The 23815-nt window shown below is 41.3% G+C and overlaps 1 protein-coding gene across 5 annotated transcripts; it reads left to right on the top strand.

The window, feature by feature from the left end:
- The first annotated feature begins 603 nt into the window (after window positions 1-603).
- On the top strand, window positions 604-20400 carry nfatc4 (nuclear factor of activated T cells 4). Of its 5 annotated transcripts, XM_078934996.1 has the most exons (14): window positions 763-905; window positions 1027-1314; window positions 6442-6608; window positions 8601-9113; window positions 9208-9383; window positions 10540-10702; window positions 10913-11013; window positions 12971-13072; window positions 13769-13956; window positions 14050-14190; window positions 16494-16549; window positions 16674-16800; window positions 18386-19081; window positions 20056-20400. In XM_078934996.1, exons 2-14 carry the CDS (start codon window positions 1119-1121, stop codon window positions 20124-20126), a joined length of 2697 nt encoding a protein of 898 aa, XP_078791122.1. In that variant the 5' UTR covers window positions 763-905; window positions 1027-1118; the 3' UTR covers window positions 20127-20400. The 5 variants fall into 5 exon arrangements, with proteins under 5 accessions (XP_078791123.1, XP_023821157.1, XP_023821156.1 ...); XM_078934997.1 differs by lacking the exons at window positions 763-905; window positions 1027-1314 and adding an exon at window positions 604-716; XM_023965389.2 differs by having other exon boundaries at window positions 713-1314; window positions 14050-14184.
- Window positions 20401-23815: the final 3415 nt, after the last annotated feature.

Here is a 23815-nt window from a genome sequence, read left to right as displayed (position 1 = left end):
CCCACACAAGCCCAAGAGGATGACAGACAGCGGGACAGGCCCCCATGCAGTTACACACCAGTATACCAGGCCCCTGATAATTGTGAGAACCAGAGGAGGAAGGAGGACAGAAAAGAGGGGAGGGGGCGCAGGGTGAGTGTGTTTATTTAAGTTTTTCATCTCCTGACTCAGACAGAGAGCAGACTGCAGAGGATAATGAGAAACAGATCTTTGGTTGAGAGGAAGAAGAGGGAGGGGAGAAGAGAGGATTGAGGGAAGGGGAGGGCAAAAAGAAGGGGCAAAGAGGGGAGAATGACAGCCCAAAAAAAAGGCGGACAGGAAATAGACCAAGTTATGTTCACTAAGTGGCAGTCCCATTGCCTTCATGGTGGTCGGTCTGAAAGTTTGAGACAGGAGAAGTTCAGAGGTGGAACAAAAATTCCACTGCTTCAAACTTTGAATCAAGCAGACATGAAGATCCTCTTAGTGCTGAAAAACTTCAGAAAAGTCGTATTGGGATGATCCAAAACAAACAAGAACTGAGCCACATTTGCCTGCTGCATTAATGGATGTGAATGTGGCTTTTAAAGGAACTTTTGGAGTGAGCCTGGAGGGGGCCGAGGAGATGGAGGCTGGAGGTTGGGCAGGGGGGATTCTTGACTGACGCGTTTACGGTCCTATGGGGAAGGAATAACCGACCAACCGGCGATGGGAAACCCACCCATGGGCAATTAAGGGTAAAGGACGAGAAAAATATTTGATAAACTTTCCCCCCTTCTCCCTGTCGTGAGCCGGGCAGAAAAAGCAGAAGGAGCTATGCAGAAACCCAAGGAACTAGAGCGGGAGGTCCAGCCTTTTTGGAGCTTTTGGAGCTGCTTTGTGCGTTTCTCCTGCGCAAAGATTTGATCTGGACCGCTATAAATCAGGTTAAGCAAGAAGAAACGGCAGAAAAAGAGGAATTTATCTGCTTCAGTTGGGAATACAAAGAAAGAAGGAGAACAAAAGTTTGGGCAAACTTTACTTCAAGTTGAATTTTTCTGTTTTTAGCGCACCGAGGACGCAACCATCGCTGCGTCCGCCTGTAAAGGAGATCAGGTTGGATTGCTTTTTCTGAGTCCCGCTCGCGCTGCCGGGGGGCGATGGGGGCCGCGCCGGGCTCGGGATGGGAGGAAGGCGAGTTTGAGTTCAAGCTGGTCTTTGAGGAGGATCCGCCGCAGCGGCGCAGCCAGGGGTCATCTCCTGCGCGCGCAGCCGCACCGGAGAGCGCCGCTGCCGGCGAAGAAAGTGACACCGCGCTGCTGCATTTGGACTCGTCCAGCAGCAACAACAGTCTGGGTCAGTCCAGATTTTAAAAACGTGGATACACTTTGTAGTAGTGACCCTCCAGGTCACCCGGGAAGCTTTGCGTGCGAGCTGCGCGTTTGTGTTTAAGTGTTTGCGTGCCTGTTTCCGTATTTGAATTTTGATTGTGTGTTTGTTCTCAGTGTGGTATGCATCTGCGAGCATTTCTCACTGTATTCTTGTTTGCACGTGTGCGCTCGGGCATGCGTGCGTGCAGCCGCAGACTCAATGTGTTTCTAATCAGCTGTGCGTGTGAGCAAAGCTAACAGCTGCCATCTGGGAAGGAACCCCAGCTTTGCGCACTGAACGCATCACCAAAAACACGCCCCCGTCCCTCATTTCTGACCCTCACAGACGCGCACCTATTCCACTCTGCAGTTTTGGTTGCGCATGCTGGTATTGCACATACTATGCTGGCTTTCATGATCACGAAAGCCTCACTGCGTGAGAAGAAGACTTCATTTCAGATAAGAAACATTTCCGTGTTTCTAAACATCATAGCAGGTGGTCTTTGGTGACATTTCAGATTTCTGTCTCCAGCTGTCCAAACTTTATCCATCTGCATCACGTGCTGTGTTGGACGCACGAGGGGAACTTTCCCCAAACTCCTTAACAATAGAGAAACTTCTTGTTTTGTTCAGAGGGTTGCTCCGTTTCTATTTTTATCTAATCATTTTTTTAATGTTCCTTCAGTTTTTAACAGGTATGAAAAAAGTTGACATCCTTTTTTCTTTTTAAAGTTTCAGGAGAAGAGCATCAATGAAAACCATTTTAATGAAACAGGGATTTCACATCGTACATGAAAGTCAAAATGTTGGCATCTTCTACTTCCGAGATCTTTTACACAGTAAATACTTAAATACTGAATACTTATTCAAAATCAGTATTTAATGTTCTAGAAGTCCATGTGCTTCGTTTTTTTTAATGTATTCTGCATTTAAGAAAGGTTATGGGTTATTTATTAAGTCTGTTGCCATGACAACACTTTTGATTATGTAGTTCTGGAGGAGTAAAAATCTTTAAAGTTCTCTTGAAATAAGAAAAAAGTGTTAATGTTAGATTTATTTAAGTTAACAAACTTTCATGACAGAATTCATTTTTCGAAAGGGGTTCCTTATTTCACTTTTAAGCTGTTGCTATGGTAACATTAAAGGGCCTATACCATGCTATTCTTAAGCTTTTTATAGTAAATAATATCCACGTACATGATAATACCTTTGGCACACAAAACACATTTGATTTAAATTAAATATGAGTTATTTTCATGGTTTTTTCCTTCATGGAAGTAAGATGACTCAATCTCTGAGGCTCCGCCTTTAGCTCCTTGTGGGTCACGCCCATTTCATGACGTCATCCTAGAGCCGGCCTTAGCAGCATGTGTGTGTTTCACTCACAAAAACAAACAACATCCAAACTTTTGCGAAGATGGATGAACATATTGTGTATAGAAAACGAAAGCGTTTCTGTCGATCTCTGCTAGCTCCACTGAGAAAGTGGGTGTTAGCTTGGGGGCGGTGCTTGCAGCATAGTCTCTTCCTGGAAGGGGCTGTTCCTCACTTGATGTCACAATGTGACCCCCTCCTTTTTGTGGGTTGGGAGGGGCTGGTGCTCAGAGAATTGGGTTTTAAAGGAAAGCTCAGGAGTGCGTGAATGGATCAAAATGCCACTTTGGGGTTGTTTTTGGTGATGAATGAACATTATAATACATTTAAAAGCTAAAAAAAAAACATTATTCTGAATGGCATAGGCCCTTTAAAAACACAAGGATGATTGGAGAGTTTCAAATTTTATCGTTACAATAATTGACAACAGTCAAAATCCAGACAGAGATGTGGTCAAATCTGCAATGAACAAAGTTGGCTCAGAAGTTAGACAGCTAGGTTTGCAAAGGAAACAAAGGTAGAATCTGTCTAAGTCTTTGTTTCATTGGCAGTTCGTTAACTTATTATTAATGCACAATTTTAAACAAGCAAGAGGCCCTATTTATCAATAAAATAGGGCGGCCGTGGTGCAGCGGTAGGGCAGTCGACCCATGATCGTAAGATTGCAGGTTCGATTCCCGCCTTGCACGCCCATGAGTCAAAGTGTCCTTGGGCAAGACACTGAACCCCACCTTGCCTCTGGTGGTAGGCGGGCGCCTGTGTTTGTCAGCGGAGCCGCCACCAGTGTGTGAATGTGTGAGTGAATGTGTGTGTGACTGGGTGAATGGGTCTGTGACTGTAAAGCGCTTTGTCCTTGTAGGAAGAAAGGCGCTAAATAAGTATATGCCATTTACCATAAAATGAACTTGTAATCACTAAACTCATTCTATGTCAGGTTTATCTTTTGTGGGGCTCAGGCAGAGCTGGCGCTGCACCTTTTTCCTTCGATTCTGAGGTCAGTTCAGGACATTTGTTGGATTCTGGATTAGCTTTTTATTGTGTTCAATAAGTGTTTGGTAAGCGTTCAGGGCTCATAAAGTCCTCTGCTCACACACACTTCTACATAGTTGTTTAATGCAAAAAAAAAGACATAAAAAAGTGAAGTCTTGGTGGAGTTGGTTCAGCTCTGCTGCTTTAATCACTTGGAAATATTTTTTTTTGCCAGGAAACAGTTGAGGAGATTTTTTACCCCCACTCGTAATTTGTTAGCGGTTTGTGTTGTGCGTCGGCGTTGCCCCAAAAGTTTGCGTGCATGGTTTCACTGCTACTGCAGAGCGACAGAGATCGGATGAAACCTCTGTTGTTGCAGAGGAACTTCTGTTTGGCTTGGTGTGGAAGCGTGCTGGCAGCACAGGGGAAATGCTGTGGTCTGGTTGGGTTGTGTCCTGAGGTTTCTGGGTAAAGTTAAGAACTTTGTGTTGTAAAAAACACTTCTTTGTAGCCATAAATATTGGCATCTCAGTGTGTGTTTCTTACTGTGATGAGGTTTGGGTCTCCAAGATCTGGTTGTGATTTTTATTCAAAACTTGACAGCGGACTCAGAGAAGATAAATAAGGACAAATGAGTGGAAATAGTCAGAGTTGGTCTTGCATGGAGTTCGCATGTGTTTTAATAAAAATTAGACTTTTTTTCCCTTTTCCACTGGTTTTTGTTTCATTTCTTGTTGAAAGTTGACGTTGTTGAATACTTTAAATGTAGAACTGAAACTTTTCTAAAAACAGTATTTTTGTGTTTTCTCTGTTTGCTCCTCTGGTTTCTTCCGGGTGTTAATGACACAACATGAGGACTGACAGTTACATTTCTATTGTGCCGCTGAGCGCGTGGATTCCTCCTGCATACACGTGTTAAAGCCTATGTAGACGGAGGTTGGCACATTTTGTACAAACAAAATAGATCTTTGTGAATGAGACTAGTTGTTTGAAGCTTTATTTTTATTTGCACAGCCCTCTGAGTGCGCAGTTCTTTTCAAGGACTCCTTATTGTGCTTGACACCTGGAGGCTTTTCAGTACAACCAAAGGTCAATCTGAGCAGCTTCACTGTAGGAGCTCACACTTTGGGCATTGTCCTTCTTGAACCAACCCCATGGATTTACCAACAGGTCACCTTTGCCCTTTGGATCTAAAGAATAATTTACATGTGCTGTTTGCTTCTGGCAGTATTGTGGTCTTGTAATCGTTGTTCTAGCTTAGCGAATGAGCTGAGAAACTCAGAGATGATGGCAGGTGTTGTTCAACCATTGTTCTGCTGCATAGTCAAAGTGTTTCTGGCGTTAAAGACCCACTCAGATGAAAATGTTGTTTTTAACATGTGCTTGTGGTATTTTTCTGATGATGGCGGACAAAAAAAAAAAGCCTATAACTGAATTTCTAAATATTTTATGATTTCCAACTGTTTTGAAACAGGAGCAGACAAACATGCTGTTGAAAAAAGAAGCTTGTAGCATCTTTGTGAATGAGAAAATGTTCTCAAATGATCACCTTGATGAAATGATGGTGAAATGAAGCTACAATCGGTGGGCCAGGAGCTCCCTGCTCCGCTCTATTCTGATGTGGACAAACAGATCCATGTACGTCTTTTTTTTCATCGTCTGAGCTGGTATCTGCCTCAAAACTGTAAGAAATCATCGGAGAAATTCTTGAAGAACAGGTTAAAAACACCAAAACCACCATTTTCATTGGATAAAAAAAAAACAGCACTTTGTTTGACTTTATCGTTTTGTTACATTACAATTAGTTATTGAACAGAAGTACTTGGTGGTTAGTGCTGTTTCTTCTCTTTCCTCCCACTTTTAAAACATCTGCGTTATCAGTTGCTCAATTAATTACCTCCTAGGAGTGAGCGTGATTGCTTATGTATATGACCCTTTGACCTGTCCGGGGTGTTCTATGCCTGCTTTATCAGGGACCTTTGCATGTAAAACCACGTCTAACAGGGATGAAGCGTGCTAAGTCACTGATGGACACAAGTCATAAAGAAAAACTTTACATTTTTACTTCCTAATCGTGACTTTTTAACAGTGTATTCGATCAGTAACAGCTAAAATCAGGTGTCAGTGGCTAAATCCCTCTCATTTTCGACAGTAATGCAATCTTCTGAAAACCAGATTTTGTTTTAGTTTTTTCCTTTAAGTAAAGGGAAAAAAGGACACGTTAACCTGCAAAAATGAGCTCTCTTTGCTGATCTCCAGATTACAGCATTGAAACAAATAATCTAACCACAGCGTGTTGGCTTTCTTACAAAAAAGGTTCAGAATGTTACTTTTCCATATGGTAACAATTATTCTAAATCAAGGAAAACTAATGGGAAACAAATGAAAAAGGCAAGATCATGCTAAAAAAATGAATTTTTTTGACCAGGAATTCTGTTTACAATATTTTGATCACCATTTAATGAACTCTTCTCATGCTATTTGAGGGAAAGAAACCCACCAGGTTCCCTGTGCTTTCATCCAGCGGTTATGAAAACACAATTTGGAAGTCACAAACACCCACAACATGTGATGTAAAAGGACTCAGAAAAGAGAGATTTTTCCAGTAGCTCTGGTGAGCTTTTGGAATTTACATTCCACTTCCTGTGGAAGTGTGTATTATACAATGAAAATGAACAAAAGAGAACTTTTTTGGGGTGTTATTTATTTAACAGGAAACATACAGAATGTTCTCTAGCTCACCCACAAACATATGTGTGTTTTTTTCCAGTTAGAGACAACCACCTTGCTGCCTCTCATGCTGGACAGTCAATCAACATTCCCAGCCCACCCCTCTCATCCAGTCAGCGGGCGGGGATGCATTCCCCCCCTCCACGACGGGCCCCCATCAGAGAATTCAGTGGGACCTATGAGAGCCTGCCGGCACGCTCTGTGAAGGTAAGATGAGCATTTAGCAAAACCCGCCTGCTAAATTCCTATTTTTATTACCTGCACATAATGTGTGAGTTGCATTGAGAGTTTGAATGAGTTGCTCCTTGTTTGGTTGTTCTTAAGAAAGTAAGAAATTTTTTTTAGCCCATTGACAGATTTTTTTTGCCAATTTAAAGAATTTTTTGTTTATTTCTAGGGGCCCTGTTTTTGTAGTGTGGCTGTAATATAGTAAAATCACCTTTTATTGCAAGTTTCCTCCTGATATTGTTTAATTTTAAACAATTAATTTTGAGCAACGTTCTAACCATTTGTGTAAAATGAGAGGACGATACTTCTGTTTCTGCTCAAACTACAAATTCTATTTAGCTCGAAATATATTTATCTAAAAAAAAACTGCTTTTGTTTTTGTAGAAAAAAACAACAGCACAGAAGCCGTGAACGGCTTACTTTTCTTTTTTTTTGTGGTCATTTTCTCTTAAAAACAACATCTACTATCACGTTATCATGAGAGGGATAACGAGATAAAAGATGTCGTTTTTATAAGATAAGTTTTGTTATGTTGTGATAACAAAATATATACTTTTTTCATTTTACTATAATCTTCAACAAAACAAAGCAGGTTGTCATAGAAAATGTCAAACTCTAGAAGAACGGATCAATTCATAATTTGATTACTTTGGTTGTGGGATAATTTAGGCGGAGACTGTGCTGATGTTGTTGGTCATAAGCAACGTCCAAATCAGTCATCGTCATTTGAGGAGAATGTTGGCTCGGATGCAGCTGCGCAGGCGGCTGCAGTTCAGCGATCCATGCAGTCTGTTAGTCTGTTGTTTATCTCTTTATCTCTGATCCAGCTACGTCAATATGGAGCAATTTCTCACTGCATTAAGTGAAAGGGTCGTTCCTGAGCAGAATCTACAAGCAGATATGTGGTGATCACCGATGAAAATCCAATTTTCAGCCAACCATCTCAAGGTCTCATTATCATAAGAAAAAACATGTTTTTTCATACAAAAAAGCAAGTTCGGCTGTTCACAAAACGTAGGGATTTGAAATAACTTCTTGACATTTTCCCTGAGTCTTCCAGCTTGATGTTCCTAAATAGATCATCTATTAAAGTCTCACATAGATTCTAAGTGTGTAAAACATGTCATCACTGATGGTGGGGATCTTGCTAAAACCTTTTGTATATGTGAATTCTGGGGCATAACATTTTTCACATTCAGTCTAAATATTAATCACATTTGCCATACTAAAGGAAAAACCCCAAATGAAGAGTGTAAGCATGTAGGCTCACTGACATTTTTTAGATCAGACTTAATGAAAAGGTTTCACGTTAACTTGAATGGTTCTTCATTTGGACTATTTTTAGGTCCAAGATGCTTGTCATCATCCAATGAATGACCTTGAGCAAAACTAAAAGCATTGGAGCAAACAGATCATTCTAATTATAAATGGACTCCAACCCCCATAATTCCAGTGAAGCTGCTCCTTCCTTCTCTGCGTTTAACATCTAAACCCATTTTTAGAGGCTGCTTGGTTAGCACACAGTTAATTAGGAACTACTCCAATTGTTTTCCTTAAGACTCTTTGGAGACCAAAAAACAGAGTTTAACAAGCAAAAACACACACATCCTGCTTCCAGGTCAAAACGATGAGATATCCCATCCAAACCATTGAGGAAGAAGAGGGGAATGAAAATGAACCTTCAGGGAATTTGGAGCTTGTTTGAGATCCGTACAGAGTTGTCAGCCACTTCCTTTCTTATTTGTGTAAATGCAACTTCTTCTGAAACTCTGCCTTGTGTTAGTGGTAGATGTTTGATGCTGTAAACTTCACAGTGAGTGAGTTTTATTGCTCACGTGGAAAGGACTGTTGGCTTGACAAACTCCGGGATGCTTTTCAATGCTGACTTGGTGAGATTGCGTTGTTGTGGTTAAAAAACAGAAGCTGGCTGTTTTTAGGAGGTTCTGTTGAAAGCTCCCATCCTCCCTCCAGGTATCTGAGTCTCGAGTGGTTGAGTGTCCCAGCATTCAAATCACCACCATTTCACCTGAAGATGAACCTGCACCCACAATTCCCAGATACTGGGACATGGGCAACAGTGGAGTGTGGGACAGAGAGCGCCTCTACCTCCCCCTGCTGGACCCCTTCACCTACCGGGACAGATGCCCGGGCTCCCTCAGCCCCAGTCCTGCCTCCAGTCCCTCCTCCAGAGGATGGCTTAGCCCTGCCTCCAGCTGCGACTCCCTGCTGGTGGAGGACGAGGAGCTTAATGAGACCACCATCAGTTTCGGGTTGTCTCCATCTACCAGGCCTACGTCACCTGGGGGGAAGAAACGAAGAAACTCTCCGCTGGCTTCTCCTTGCACGTCACGGAGAGGAAGTTACTCTGAGGAACTGCAGGGGTGCAATCTGGAGGGTGGAGACCTCACCTCTCACTCACAAGGTCCAACCACCAGCTGTGAACTGAGCATCCCTCAGAAAACCAGGAAGAAGTCCCTGGAACAGGTGAGATGGGAGTTTTTCAAGCAATATTGATCCATTCTATTGATACTGGCAAGATAATTACAAGATTGTTCTTTCTTTTTTTTTTAAATTCCAGTTGTCCCCGAGGGAGGTGGATAAAGAGCAGGCTCCAGGCCACAGCTCGCCCGGCCCCCTGCCAGAGACCCAGCAGACCAGGAGAGAGCCTCTTTCTCTGGGCATGGATTACCTCTCTGTGCCCCCTGCCCTGGCCTGGGGCAGAACCAGAGCCAGTGCTCACAGCCCCCTGTTCAGGCAAGAGAAAAAAAAACTATTTTTAAGATTAAAAGCAGAAAAAATCCACCTTATTAGAAGCTCGACCTAAAGTAGACCAGAAAACTCTAAAACATATTCAAACATTTATGACAACAAGTGCTTATTTTGAGGAAACTCCAACTTTTAAAGTGTATATGGAAATGCAAAAAATATGTTTTTTTGAGACAAAGGAGCCACCAAGAGCGTGGATGATTGTAGAATCCAGCGGTCCACTTCTGCTATTTTCTGCTCAACTTTGTGGTTTGGAAGAAAAGAGTCAGACCCTTCAAAACCAACCAAAAGAAGACATTTTTAATATAACTTTTCCCTTACATTTGTAGTAAGATATGTGCACCATGGGACCACCATTACAGGAAAATAATCAGTAAAAATGGGTTCAAACTGAACTTTACACAAATGGGTTTGTTTCAGTGAAGTTTTTCTTTTCCACTTTTGGGGAAAACAGTTCAGATTTAAGAAACTGCATCTTCACTGTCTAACCTTAGTGGCAGAGAAAGAATGCTACTACAATGACTAGATCTGAGCTGAAATCAGAACATGAACCCAAAACAATGTCCATGTGTGAGGACAGAAAAATGACCCAAAAGACACTCCCTCTGAAAACCAAAGGCTCAGACTTGAAATTGTTTAGACTTTCTGAGTCCATAGTTTGGACTCCAACAAACACTACATTGAAGACGTTTATATTGTTAGAGGAACAAAAGTTTTTTTTAAATTCTTTTAAAGGAGCATCTGAAGTGTAAAAAGTTCACTTCAAACAGAGGATGGACCATAGATCTAACAATAGGAGCTTTTTTTTGGGTTTGTTATGACTCCAATAGATGTCAAGGACAAAAATTCAATGCTAGAATCAGGCACAAATGCTTATCTTTTACATTGTTCTTCAAAGTTTAAAAACTCGCTGTAAAGCTGAAGGAAGAGCGCTGCAGCTTCACTTCCAGCTAGGAATATTTCATTGTTTTGCATCTTGTAGATTTATTTTTTTGTTGCTTCTTCGTCACACATATGCCAGCACTCGGTTCATTATTTTTTGCATTGCTTTTGCAAACCTGCTTTCATATCAAATGTCAAATCAAATGTTTTGACAGATTTGTTCAAAGATGTTGCAGCTATAACCCAGTTCATCTCTGCACAGGTCCAACGCCCTTCCTCCTCTTGACTGGCCTCTCCCGTCCCAGTTTGATCAGTACGAGCTCCGGATCGAGGTGCAGCCGCGCCCCCACCACCGAGCTCACTATGAGACAGAGGGCAGCAGAGGGGCGGTCAAAGCGTCACCAACGGGACATCCTGTTGTGAAGGTCAGACAGAGATGATAAAAGACTGATGATGACAGGTGCTTTTGAAGTTGAGCCAAAGGTAATATTTTTCAGATTTAGGTGGAACTTTAGATGAACTGACATTTCAGAGGTTGTGCTCATGGTTTGGAAGCAGAGTCACATGTCGTGTCCCCGTGCTGTTGGCCTCCTCGCAGTTTGATTCCTGTCCTCTCTGTGTGTCTCTCTGCACAGCTGTGTGGATACACAGAGAGGAAGCCGCTCTCGCTGCAGGTTTTCGTTGGAACAGCTGACGACCGCTCCATCAGGCCACATCCATTCTATCAGATACACAGGTACGATTGCCATCATGTTTCTTTCTTTAATCTTCAGGCATCTTTTCATGTGGAAGGTAACCAAAAAACACTTGGATGGCTTCCTAAATGAAGTGCAACCTTCATTTAGGTTGTGTCCCATTTGAATGCTGGGACACAACCTCTCCTCTGATGCCTTGACTTTTCCTGCAGAAAATGTTTTACACTGGTTCTTTTTGTGCAGCCTTTTGATATTATGATAGCAATGTTTTTAAATGTATTTTAAACTAATTTCTTGACTTATTTTAACATCTAGACCCTAATTTATGTAAATCCTGCTCAGATTCCTTTAACTTTAAGACAACAAGCAGTTATGCTATGGAGAGGGACATTAACTAGAGACAGCATGAAGCTGCAATCTAGCCGCCCTCAGCAATGCACGTTCAAGCAGCCATTCCCAAATCCAAGGTTATGGATGGCGTCCCTTCATGGAAGTGCCAACCGATAGAAAATTTAACATTTGCTGCTGATAAGGGGTTTCCAAAATCCTTCCAGAATGTAATCTTCACCAAAAAAAAAAGTAAGAAAGAAAAACTCATAGCTCAAACAGTGATACTAAAATAGCTTAGAAATTTTATTGGAAGACCCAAAATAATCTGCAAGAAAAGGCACAAAACTGTGGAAGTTTAAGAGAAAGTTTTAGAGATCAACGTTAATTTAGGAGGATTATCTGTTCATGTTTTAAAATGCAGCAGGCATTCAGCGGAAAGTCTAAAGCCAATCGGAGAACAATCCAAGCCAAGTGATCATTATCACTTTCTTGTTGTCACATCCACACGCTGTCGGGGTCTTTTGTCTTCCTGAACGATTCAGGGCAAAAACAAAAAAGAAACAATAGAAACGTGTTTTTGTAGATATTTGAAACAATAAAATCTTTAGTGACTGATGAAATATTCCATCCATCCTTCCATCCATAAATCCAGTGATTCATTTCTACTCATGTAGGGGCTGCTGTCTATGCAGAGATGCTCAAACCTCTTCCACCAGTTCTGTTGAAGAAACTCCAGGGTACTTCCAGGTCATTCCAGAGACTATGTCCTCACCTGGGTCTCATCCTGGCAGGACATGCTTGGGGTTTGTCTCCAAGGAGACATCCTGGTTGCAATTGATCCCAAATGCCCGAGCCACGTCAATGGCTTCTCTTGATGTGGAGGAGCAGTGGCTGTACTCTGAGCTCCTCATTTTATGGAAAAGGCACTGGCCAGCATCCCTGTGGAGGAAACTCATTTCAGCTTCTTGCTCTCTCATCTCGGTTCAGTCATGACCCAAAGCTCATGAACACAGATGAGGGTAAGAACTAACCAACAAATCCAGGCCTTTTGGTTGAACTCTTTCTTAAATGCAACGGTTTCATACGGCACCTGCATTACTGCTGCTGCTACACCTAACCCCCTGTCCATCTATCCCTCACTCTTGAGCAACACCTCAAAGATTCTTGGGACAGGAGCTCTCCAACAACCTGGAGAGGGAAAACCATCACAGTCCCCAAACCAGACGCCCCCCGGGTCCAGACTGCACCTACGATTTCTGTCCCTAACAAATATAAACAGCAACATCCCTGCTGGAGTCTAATGTGTAATACACAAACACAAAGTCGATCTCTGACCTCCTGCTTTGGGTGTCTTGGTCCACGTGGACGAATGGAGACCCTTTTTCTCATTCATGGTGTTCATGACAAGAACAGAAGTTCCATTATAAAACAGCAGTTTTGATTAGAGATGCCATATCTGGGATCACATCCTTTCAGGTGTCCCTGTCACAGCACACACACGAGTTCTGACGTCTCCCAGCAGAACAATGGAGTGGAGCACTTTCTATTGCTCCTTCTAGACAATCCAAGAAGACGGAGCACTGTGAGCTGATGGAATCCATTGATACCGAAGTGTAAGACTGAGCTGGATTCAGCTTCCTTGAACTTCAGGTGTTTCTCTGCCTGCAGGGTGACGGGAAAAATGGTCGGCACTGCAAGTCACGAGAGCATCCAGGCGGGGACCAAACTGCTGGACATCCCGCTCAGTCCTGAGAACAACATGACTGCACTGTGAGTGAAGAAACAAGAGCAAACATCTGAGGAACCTGCATCCATCAGAACAAACGTCTTCTCCTTTTAAAACTGTCGTCATTTACTCAAATATTAAAGTTAATTCTAGTGTCTGTAATTGCACTGACTTGGTTTTCTTCTTTCTGCTAAAACTCATTTAGCAACTGAGTTTTAGCAAATTCATTTTACAGTTTAGATGGTTTAGTTTTTAAATCAAAACCTGACTTTTTTACCTTTCTCAACCACCAATCACTGCTTAACTCCCCAAAATGATTTAGAAAAATAGTTTTCCAGAAACTTTTTCCTATAGTTTCTCGTTTTTAAGTAAATGACTCCTACATTCGAACCAACTTTAAAGCAAAAAGACCTTTTCTTCCTGATGTGAACATGTTCTTTTGATGTTTGCAGTGATAAACAAGAATTTCAATGAAATCTGAAACTATTGTTGAGCTGTGCACCTGGTTTTCACAGAACAAATGGTTCTGAGTAGCTGCTCCTGTTCCCTGAATCAAGGCTTTTTATTTGAACATTTTACCAAGTAAAAATCAAAATAGAACAATTTCTTATAATAAGGTGCTTTTTCACTAGATTGAACGACAAGTATCGGATGGATGACAAAACAAACATTTTGCAACAATCCACAGAAGAGAAAGTTGCTTCATGAACTCTCAGAATAAATGAATGTGTGTGTGCCAGGATTGACTGTGCCGGCATTCTCAAACTGAGAAACTCAGACATTGAGCTGAGGAAAGGAGAGACGGACGTCGGCAGGAAAAACACTCGTGTCCGTCTGGTCTTTCGTACCCATTTTCCTGTAGCGGCGCCTGTGGCCCCTGCTGGGCGACTGTTGGCCCTGCAGGTCGCCTCCTTGCCCATCGAATGCTGTGAGTGATCTTTGTTTACGGCAGATAGATGTGCTTTTTTAAACACTTTATTTAAAATCTTTTTTTGTAAATGTATATTTCCACACCCTGCAGCTCAGCGTTCCGCACAGGAGCTGCCCATCATTGAGTCGGTCAGTCTTACCGCCTGCTCTGTGGAGGGAGGGGAGGAGCTACTGCTGAGCGGTACCAACTTCCTGCCCATCTCCAGAGTCCTTTTCATGGAGAGAGGTACAGGTAAATGTGCACTCAAAGTCTGCATGTATGTAGCATATAACAGTGAGAAAAGCAAAACATTGCAGCTCCTTTTATTTGAAGGAAACGTAATTAATTCATGGTCATTATGGCGCTTCCCTTTGCGAGATGTTTGGCAATTTGAGACTTTCTGTTGGGTTCAAGCTTTTGTTGAGGAATTCCCCAAACAGGACAACCAGCCACGTTTAATGGTGAGATACATCTAAAGCAGGGGTCTCAAACTCGCGGCCCACGGGCTATTTGCGGCCCCCAAGATGATATTTTGCGGCCCGCGCCTCAATATGAAAGTTTAATGTTAATGCGGTCCGCCAGTCTGTGTGAATGACACCTTTTCAGTGTTCGCGGACCTGACAACCAACCAATCACAGTGGGGTAAATCACTCTTGGGGGCGGGACATTGACCGGGCTTGAAAGCAGGAAAACATTTAAGACAAGAAACCTGACAGCCCCCTCCCCGAACCACATTAAGGAGTTCCTTGCTTTCCTTTTTAGAACGTATTTATTCGCTCGTAATTTTTGTAAATCCATGCAGTGGTTGCTGAACTTGTTTCTGGGTCGCATGGAGCCAGAGGAGGGTTATGGTTAAGGTTAGGCGCGCGGCGGCGTTCAACCCCGACCTAACGGGTCTCTCCGCTACCGCAGGAGAGTCGGGTCGCTGCGGAGAAAAATGTCCCACACCTACATGCGTGACACCTAAGGGGGCTCTAAAATTAGACACGTGGGAGAAAACAACACGATTTAATCTGAGACACACTGAAAATACGTGTGAAAATGCAACGATAGACGTGTTTGAGATGAACCAGCGCCGCGCCTGGATCGTTGGGGAGACTAGGCGCGCGGGTGGGAATCTGCAGTGAGACTGAAGGAGGACAGGAACTTGGAGTTGTCCTTAAAATTCAATTTAGTTTCAATAGGCCTCTCCCCCTTAGTATGATCTGTTATTATATCTTTTATATTGATTTTAATGTTTTGTAACATATGTGGCCATTTTTTAATCAATAGGTATTTTAACTCAACTACAAAAACAGTCAGGACACATTTCCCACAATGTATTTTGTAGTCAATTTGCGGCTTGCAGTCATTACATTTCCAGCTGCGTTCGCTCAGGTTGGGGCCTTGCTGCTCCCGTCCCTTTCTCCTAATATTTTTGTGATGATTGACAGGTGATGATGGCGCAAAAGCAAAAACATCAGTCACACCAGGTGATCTGTTGCCGCGTTTCGTCCACCTGGGTGATCTCTAACACGCTTATTGTGCATCTTGGCTGCACATATTTAGTGTCACCAACATGAAAGTCCATCCGTTTTTTATAGAAAATTTGGGAGTGGATGACCGGCTGCTCTATAATAACCTGTAACCAGAGTTTAAATGTGCAAAAAGTCATAAGATAGAAAATCCAAAAATGGTTACTGAATTTTGTTTCTCCTTTACTGATTTGTGGTTTAAAGAGTAAACTTAAAAAAAAAAAAATTCAACACGGACTCAGAATTGGGAGCACATCCTCTCTGACGTCTCCACCTTCAATTTCAATAAGTCCAGTCCAGACTTAATGAAAATCATCTTCATCCACACTGAGGGTCTCAGTTTGGGAGGAAGTGCTGCCAAGTGTCCATCAGTGAGAAGAAGACAAGAGAAGCCGTGTTCAGAAGAACCATTGATGGATTTACAGAACTGTAGAATTTAAGTCTTCTTTAGTGTTTAATAGTTAGAATTCAACAGTGTTAACTGAACTGTGTTAATAAGGATGTTTAAATGAGAAAACAGCAGATATAGAAGAATAAATAAACAGAAATGTATTACTGATTTATTTACTTGTTGATTTTTTTAACATATTTTATTTGAATGAGAGTTTTATAAGTAAATTTTGTGCAGAAAACAGTTAATAATAGAGTATAGTAATGGTATAGTACATGTTCCATACAAATTTATTGGCTCTCAGACACTCACTAGTTGCGTGTGTGTGTGTTGAAGTTGCGGCCCTCCCTCAGCTAGACCCTGCCATCAGTGGCCCCCAGGTAAATTGAGTTTGAGACCCCTGATCTAGATTACTGTTTATTTAATGAAACGAGCCTCATCCGAGCTACTTTCATCATGCAAAATTGAGCAAAATGCAGATGTTTTTGGGAGGAAATAGCTCCACACAGTAATCAGCAAAAACAGAGATGGCAAATGAAAGGTCTTCACTTTTCTTCGGACTGAAAGTGAGCATGTGCTCTCAATACGAAGAGAAATGAATTTAAAATAATTGGAACTTGACATTGATGTAACTCTGTCTCCATTATCAGATGGTAAATTACAGTGGGAGGAGGAGGCCTACATTGACCGGGACAACAGTAATGAGGTGATCCTGAAGTACATTCAGCAGTCATACTTGTTGACCCCCCATCACCATCACCACTACAAACACACACACACACACACACTCTAACCATGCAGTATTTCTTTGAACTCCTTTGCCGTTTCAGAGTCTTTTGTGTGTGCGGGTTCCAGCATACAGCGACCTCTCTGTCAGTCGGCCTGTATCCGTCAATCTGTACGTTTCCAACGGCAAGAGGAAGCGCAGCAGCACTCACTGCTTCAAGTATTTGCCCGGTGAGTCAACAGTCCCACCATTTTGATTTGATTTGGTTTATTTCAAGCAATCAAAGCAAGAAAAAAGCACACAAAATACAATCATCAGTTATACATTCATAAAGACGTATCAAACTTAGGATGATTAGACATTATATCAAATATTGCTTGAAAGGGGGTAAAAGGAAGCAACTTATATAACCCCTCCCCTGTTCTGCTGTAACCATTTTCATTACATAATTTATCATTTTCCGGTTCATAACTTTTTATCAGATATCTACGCCTTACCAACACAGCTTCAGATCATTGAGAATACTTAAGGATCAACAAATCACATGACAAAGATGAATTACTTAGTAATTATGTAAAATAGATATAACACTGTTTCAGAAATCTTCATAGATTTCATAGAAATGCATTTGGCCCACCAGCCGGACTTTGGACATGCCTGGTCTAAAGTTAACTCTGTGGATCAGAACATAATGACACTGAGGACTCAAACAGAGACACTAAGATACTGCTAAACCAAATCAATTTTAGTGGTAGTGCAAGCAGCGGTGCAGCTCTCCACGCAGTGAGTGAAGCCGCAACCTGTACGGAAACCAGACACAACAGATAAACTGTCAACAAAGCCACACTTGCAGTGGCTTTTATTCATCAGTCACTTCATATGGCATACTTACAAAAAAAAACAACAATAAAATTAACTCATTTCACCAACATCAATTTAAATGGAAATTATAGGTGTACACATTTATGTATTTTTTTATGTATTGATTTATCCATATTATCTTGTTTTATGAATTTACACAAGATTATTAATGATTTTCTTTCATTTACCTTATTTCAATGTTCTATTGCTTTTATCAGTATGTTCACATTTTTATTTTCCTTTTTGTTTCCGGTGCTTCCTCAGTTGGGTCCTCTCCCTCTGGGTCGGCTGCTGTTCAGCCACTCTAGAAGGGGACCTGCATCACCACTTAACTGTGGTGGAGGGGTCCCCCCCTGTGGTGGGGCTGGTCCCCCCCTGTGGTGGGGCTGGTCCCCCCCTGTGGTGGGGCTGGTCCCCCCCTGTGATGCTGCATTTGGCTGGCTATGCAGCTATTCACAGAGAGGGAGGTTCCAATCATTATCAGTTTTATTAATTTTCGTATTTGTTTTTATATTATTTATTTTGTTTTGTTTTAATGTAAAGCACTTTGTGTTATGTTTTTATAGGAAAAGTGCTATATAAATAAAGTTTGATTCGATTTTGTTATTGTTTTTTTTTAGTGTTTTTAAAAAAACATGTTTTTATAGAATTTCAAACAAATAAAACCTTTAAGGAAATCAAAGGAAATTCATGACCTTATATTTCATTTTTTGCTCTGTACTTAGTAAATGTTTTCATGTTTTGTCTTTGTGTTCTGATGCATGTGTTTGTTAAAAAAATCTGCCACAATTAAAATTTTAAATGATTTTCACAGAAAGACAAGTTTAACATGTTGTTACATAACTGTGTTTTTATTGAATATCTTTCTTGTTGATGTTTGTAAAAGTTGTTTTTAGCTTTTTACGTAGACAACTTGATAGTAAAATAGTGATGCTGTTATTTTTCTGCTCTCAGTTATGTTCAACGAAGAGGATCCTCTGCTGTCCCGCCCCTCCGCTCCGCCCCAGGAGGGGGGCACGTCCGGCTCTGTGGGGGCTCCACCCCGGATGGACCGGAGCCTCACTGATGAGGGAGCTCTCAGCTTCCATTTGCACCCATACCCCACCACCTACTCCCCCCCATGCCCCACCATGAGCTACAACGAGGAATACTGCTCCAAACCTGATGCTCTGGGAGAGGAACCGGGCGGGTCCAGGGGGGCCTTATCCGAGCGTCACCCCAGCTTTGAAAACCTGGAGCTGGGCTTCACCGATCTTCTCCCTCCCCTGTACCCCCGGGGCCCACAGCCCCCCTCCCCCTCCCCATGGCTGGACTCCCCTTACCTGTCCTCTTCGCCGTCCCCCTCCCACTCCTCTTCTCTCAGTCCTTTCCCAACGGGGAGTCCCATCTCGAACTCTCCCTTGCCCCCCGTTCCCTCCTCGCCTTATCCTCACTACCCTGCCTATACGCAGGAGGTGTGTCCCTCCCCTCCAATAAACCCCAACCCTTATCAGGACATCTGCCAAGTCCCATACTCCCACTTCGAGGGCTGGGACCCCCATGTAAGGGTGCTGGGAATGGGGCATGGGAGGGAGGGGGATGGCAAGATCCAGGAGTACCCCGAGGAGTTCAGCAGCTCCACCTCAATGCATCACCTAACCTTTGAAGAAGGTGAGACAGCTTTACAGACGGACATCCAGACATGTTTCAATGTGTCAGAAATGGAATATGTACTTTTATTTTATGTTTCACTTTTTCTATTCAGAACCTAAACATTTAAAAACACTTTTGTTTTTTTCAAAGGAAAAAATAGATTTTTTTCAGTTTATTCCATGTTCACCTTTAGTTTCAGGTAAAGAAGTACATTCTTTATGTGTAATCTATATGTACAGACAAGTGTAGGGAGACACAGTGAAACTTTGACCTCTCACGACTTCAAAAGGTGTTTTATCTGGACACATGCTCTTCATTTTTCCATTTATGCCACCAGAAAAATTTAATTTCTGACGAAAAATAAAAAAACACTAAAATTCACTGAGAATTAGTGCTGATAAATTGATCATCCACTCAACCCAAAAATGAAGAGAAAATACCTTTGCTTCAAGAAATAGCGTCTCATTTTCTGTCCTGCAGGAAAAAAAATCTTAGCAAGAAAGCTTTTGAAAGCAAAACAATCCTAGTTTAAGAAAACGTGTCTTAGTCACAATAATTTTTTCATTTAAGTAAGAAATGTTGAGAAGACTTTTTTTCTCACCCCATTGGCAAATTTTGTTTTGCTTTTTCTAAAGAAAATCTACCAATGTGGTTAGAATTTTGACTTATTTCTGAGGGGCCTGTTTTTGCAGTTTATATGAGGAAAATAAATCCAAAGGAAAAAACAATTCCATTAACAGGAATAATTGATAACTAATGCATTTAAACGAGCTTCCTTTTGCAGTCTTTATTTATTTTCCCTCTTTCTATTTGTACGTCCTGCTCTATTGTCAGTCTGTTTTTGTCTGATCAGGTCACCTGATACTCAGAGGTTTGAGTATCCGGATAAAGTTAGTATCTTAAGTATCACTAAGATTTTGAGTTTTTTGCTAAAAGACGCGTAAAAGATCTGCCTGAATTGTGTGAGTGTAATTTTTTCCTTTTCTCCACAGTGTCAGAGTTCATTGGGGAGGACATGCAGTCTTACCAGTGTGGCTCACACATCAACAGCCAGCCAAACTGAGCTCGGAGCAGCCCGTGACCTCTGACTGGCATCCAGCATCTTTTCAAATCGCTTTGATACCTTTGTATAAAGCTGCATCTCTGCAGTTCCGGGTAACTTTGACATGGGACTTTGCTTACCCGAAAACTTGATTCTGACCACAGATATCCATTTTATGAAGGGAATCTAATGTTTTTAAGATGCTTTTAATATAAATTATACAACAAATTGCTTGAACTGAGGTTGTCTTTTTGTTTCTATGCCTTCAGTCGATTAAAATGAAAATAAAAGAAAAGTTTGTGAGGCATTAACTATGTTTTCCACAGTGAGTTTAAAATCTACAAACAAAGTTTTGGCATTAAAACGTGCATTTCTTACTATAATGTGTCGGAAGTATCTTAAACTCAAAAAGTAGTTAGTAAATTCTAGAACAGGCAGATAACTTCTACATTTTTTCTATGTATAATTGCAAAAATAACATCAATTTGACGACTTTTAGAAAATCATTTTAAACTTTTCTTGAATTATCTACTTAAAAAGTACAGGCAACATTTAAATTCGAAATGAGCTCCGATCATGTAAGATCAAAAAAGGCAGAAGTGTGCAGGCTGTTGCTGTTGAGGCAGTTTGAACAGTTTGTCTGTCTGTGTCTGGGAGGAGCAGGACGCTCCAGAGGAACAGCAAGACCTGGATCAGAGAAACCAGCGACTCTTTTTCTGCTGCCAAATTTTAAAGGTCATCCTGTCCACGCCACGGACTTCCTTTGCTTAAAGAACTGCAGCAACAATAAAATTGGATAAAAGTCTTATTATGCAGCAGATCGGTGAAGGTAGTAAAAATCCACCATAGTTACAAGGAGAAGCTGAAGGAGTTTTATGGGTCTATATGGTTCAGGGTAACCATACATGGGCATGTGGGGAGCTTGAGCTGAAAAAATAAAAAAGCGTGTTGGTTTGGGATATGATGCAGCTGCTGTGGAGCTCAGAGCATTTCTAAGTATTTACTGTGGTACCAATTCAGCCATTATTCCCTCCTGACAGCATCTTTCAGCTCCTGCTCCTTCTATTTATTTCCTTGTACAAAGCTCAGGAAAAGTTGTTACTTATGGAAAGATGACAAAAACGCTTCAAATAATTAAACAGAAACCATGTGTTGTTTATTAATCACTACATAAGTTAACTTAGACTTTTTTTTTTTGCTTATACAACATTTATATTTGTCGACGCAGAATGATTTTTTATGATACCTGAATCCAAAAATACAAACAAAAAACAAATTTACCGGAACGTAAACCAATAAAACACGGATGGAGAAAACACACTAAAATAAAGTAGGACGTTGATCTAAAATAAAATTAAAAAAAACAAACAAACAAACAAAAAGCTAAGAGTCTTAAAAAAGACAAAAAAGTAACAAAAAAACAATCTGATTTTTTCTAACTATTCGTGTGTCTGTAGCCAGAAAGCACATAGTCAAAAATGCTCCTTCTCTTGTTTGAACATTTGTTTTTGAATGTCTGATGTCGTTTTGCAGCCTCTGAAAAAGGTCAGTGTGACAATCACCTAATTTACATCTAAAAACCCTTTTGATTTAGTCGTAAAGGTCCGTTTTCCCTCCACTTTAAACACTTCTTTTCCAGCTCTTTGCACTTGAAGTAACTGTGTTTGTCTCCAGGGGGAGCTTCAGAGAGCTTTTATTAGCCCGGTTTGTGGGGCAGCTGTCTTCATGGAACGACTCCCCAGGACGACACAAAGCTGCTGTGATGACACGATGAACGCTCCAAACCACAGAGAGCTGTGAAATGACACAGTCAAAACAAATCTAATTGCCCCGCTCACATGACAGTCTGTTTATACATGTGTTCTCCAAGATTTAGGGTTAAATTATCAAAATTCTACTTTAAATTTGTCCATTTGGTTCATCTCTTAATGCAGCTTTTAACAAAATGTCAGCAGAATTTTACCTACTTACCATCTGGAGATAAACACACCAAGTTTAGAAATGTAAATGGTAATACAGCAACGAAAGTCCCACAAAGTGAGAGTTATTTTCCCCAAAAAAGACTTGACGAGCGGTCACAACGTCTCACTGTAAATGTCTGTCATTCTGTCTTTCATCAACACGGCCACAGATGCAGACCTCCCACACAGTCCCAGGCGGTGGGGACCCAGAGGTCAACAGTCAACCTAAAACTATCTGCTGGATGCAAATAGTTTGAAAACAATGCTTTGACCTACAGGAACCTTTGTAATGGAGCTCTTGTAAAGTCCAAAATAACTTTGCCAAACATTGTAAGATAAAGTAATGATTCCCAAACAGTATTAACTAAAACACAGACCCTTTTCTAAAAAATGAGAACATGATGGAAAAATGAATTCATTTCTAGAGTTCCATCCAAAAATTAATCGTTCATTGAACATAGATTCATTCTGATCCCATCATATTAATCAAAATGCAATACTTAACATAACATACTGTGCAATTGAAAAAACTTCTGGCAATACTCCGTAACAGACTGATATCACATTGATATCATTATTGATACTATATTTATTTATGTCTGAATGTAAACGGCTGGCCCGGGACCAGAGAGCCTAATTTCATTTTATCATGATAAAATGACAATAAAGTTTCCTGATTTCCTGAAAATAAAGTATTTTCAAAACAGTCTGGATAGAGACCAGGTCCTGCTGCAAGATGAAATCTCCATCCAGATCCTCAGCAGAAGGATTCCTGCAGTCCTCCAGAACATTCTGCTAGACTGTTGCAGTGATTTGGGATTGAAGAAAGCAGACTTTACCAACACCAGTGCTGGACTTGCAGCCCAAATCCTGATGGACTGTGGAGATTTCAGACTGGATCTTCCTCCAAACCCTTAGACCTTGAGTCCCAAAGGAATGACACACTTTCCTTTCATCAGAAAACAGGACCGTGGACCACTGTCCAACAGTCCAGTCCTTCTTTCTTGGTCCAGTTGAGACGTTTCCTCCTTTGTTACAGGCTCAGAAGTTTCTTGACCAGAGGAAACTGACAGTTGTAGTCCGTCTCCTGAATGTGTCTGAATGTGGTGTTTTTTTAGGGTGTTCTTCCACCTCATTCCACTCTTTCTGGAGGTCTGCAGGTTCTTCAATCTTGTCCTTTTAATGATCCGATGAAGCCCACAGTTGCCTCTGTTGCTGCTGCATCTTCTCCTGCCACATTTTGCTCTTTCATTAGACTTTCTGTTGATCTGCTTGGACACAGAGCTCTGTGAACAGCCAGCCTCCTTAGCTATAGGACCTTTAGTGGCTCATCCAGACTGTGGAGTTGGTCAGTGATGGTCTTCTGGCTGGTTGTTAAGTCTGTAGTCTTCTCCATTTTGAACCCAATTGAACCAGTTTAAGGACATCTAGGGGAACCTGTGCAGGTGCTTTGTGTTTAGCAGATGATCAGTTGATGAAACTCAGTTTAAAACATTCATGTCCTGGAAAATGTGGGTAGATTTCTCCACAGCTGTGTAATTTTCAGAAGTTTGGTTTTTGTGGGTTTTATGAGCTGGAACCCCAATATATGTAAAAGCAAACAAACAAAGAAATACATAATAAATACTTGAATTCATTTCAACAGTGGGTCCTGAATCCTTTTAATATATAAAGCTTTTTTAAATGAAATTACAAAAATGAATACACTTTTCCATGATAATCAGTTTTGTTTGGAAAGGGTTTGCATTA

Source organism: Oryzias latipes, chromosome 17, assembly GCF_053564925.1.
Source record: "Oryzias latipes strain Hd-rR chromosome 17, Olatipes_Hd-rR_3.1".
NCBI lineage: Eukaryota > Metazoa > Chordata > Actinopteri > Beloniformes > Adrianichthyidae > Oryzias > Oryzias latipes.
The sequence above is the reverse complement of the archived record's forward strand: the minus strand, read 5'-3'. Positions and strand labels throughout refer to the sequence as shown.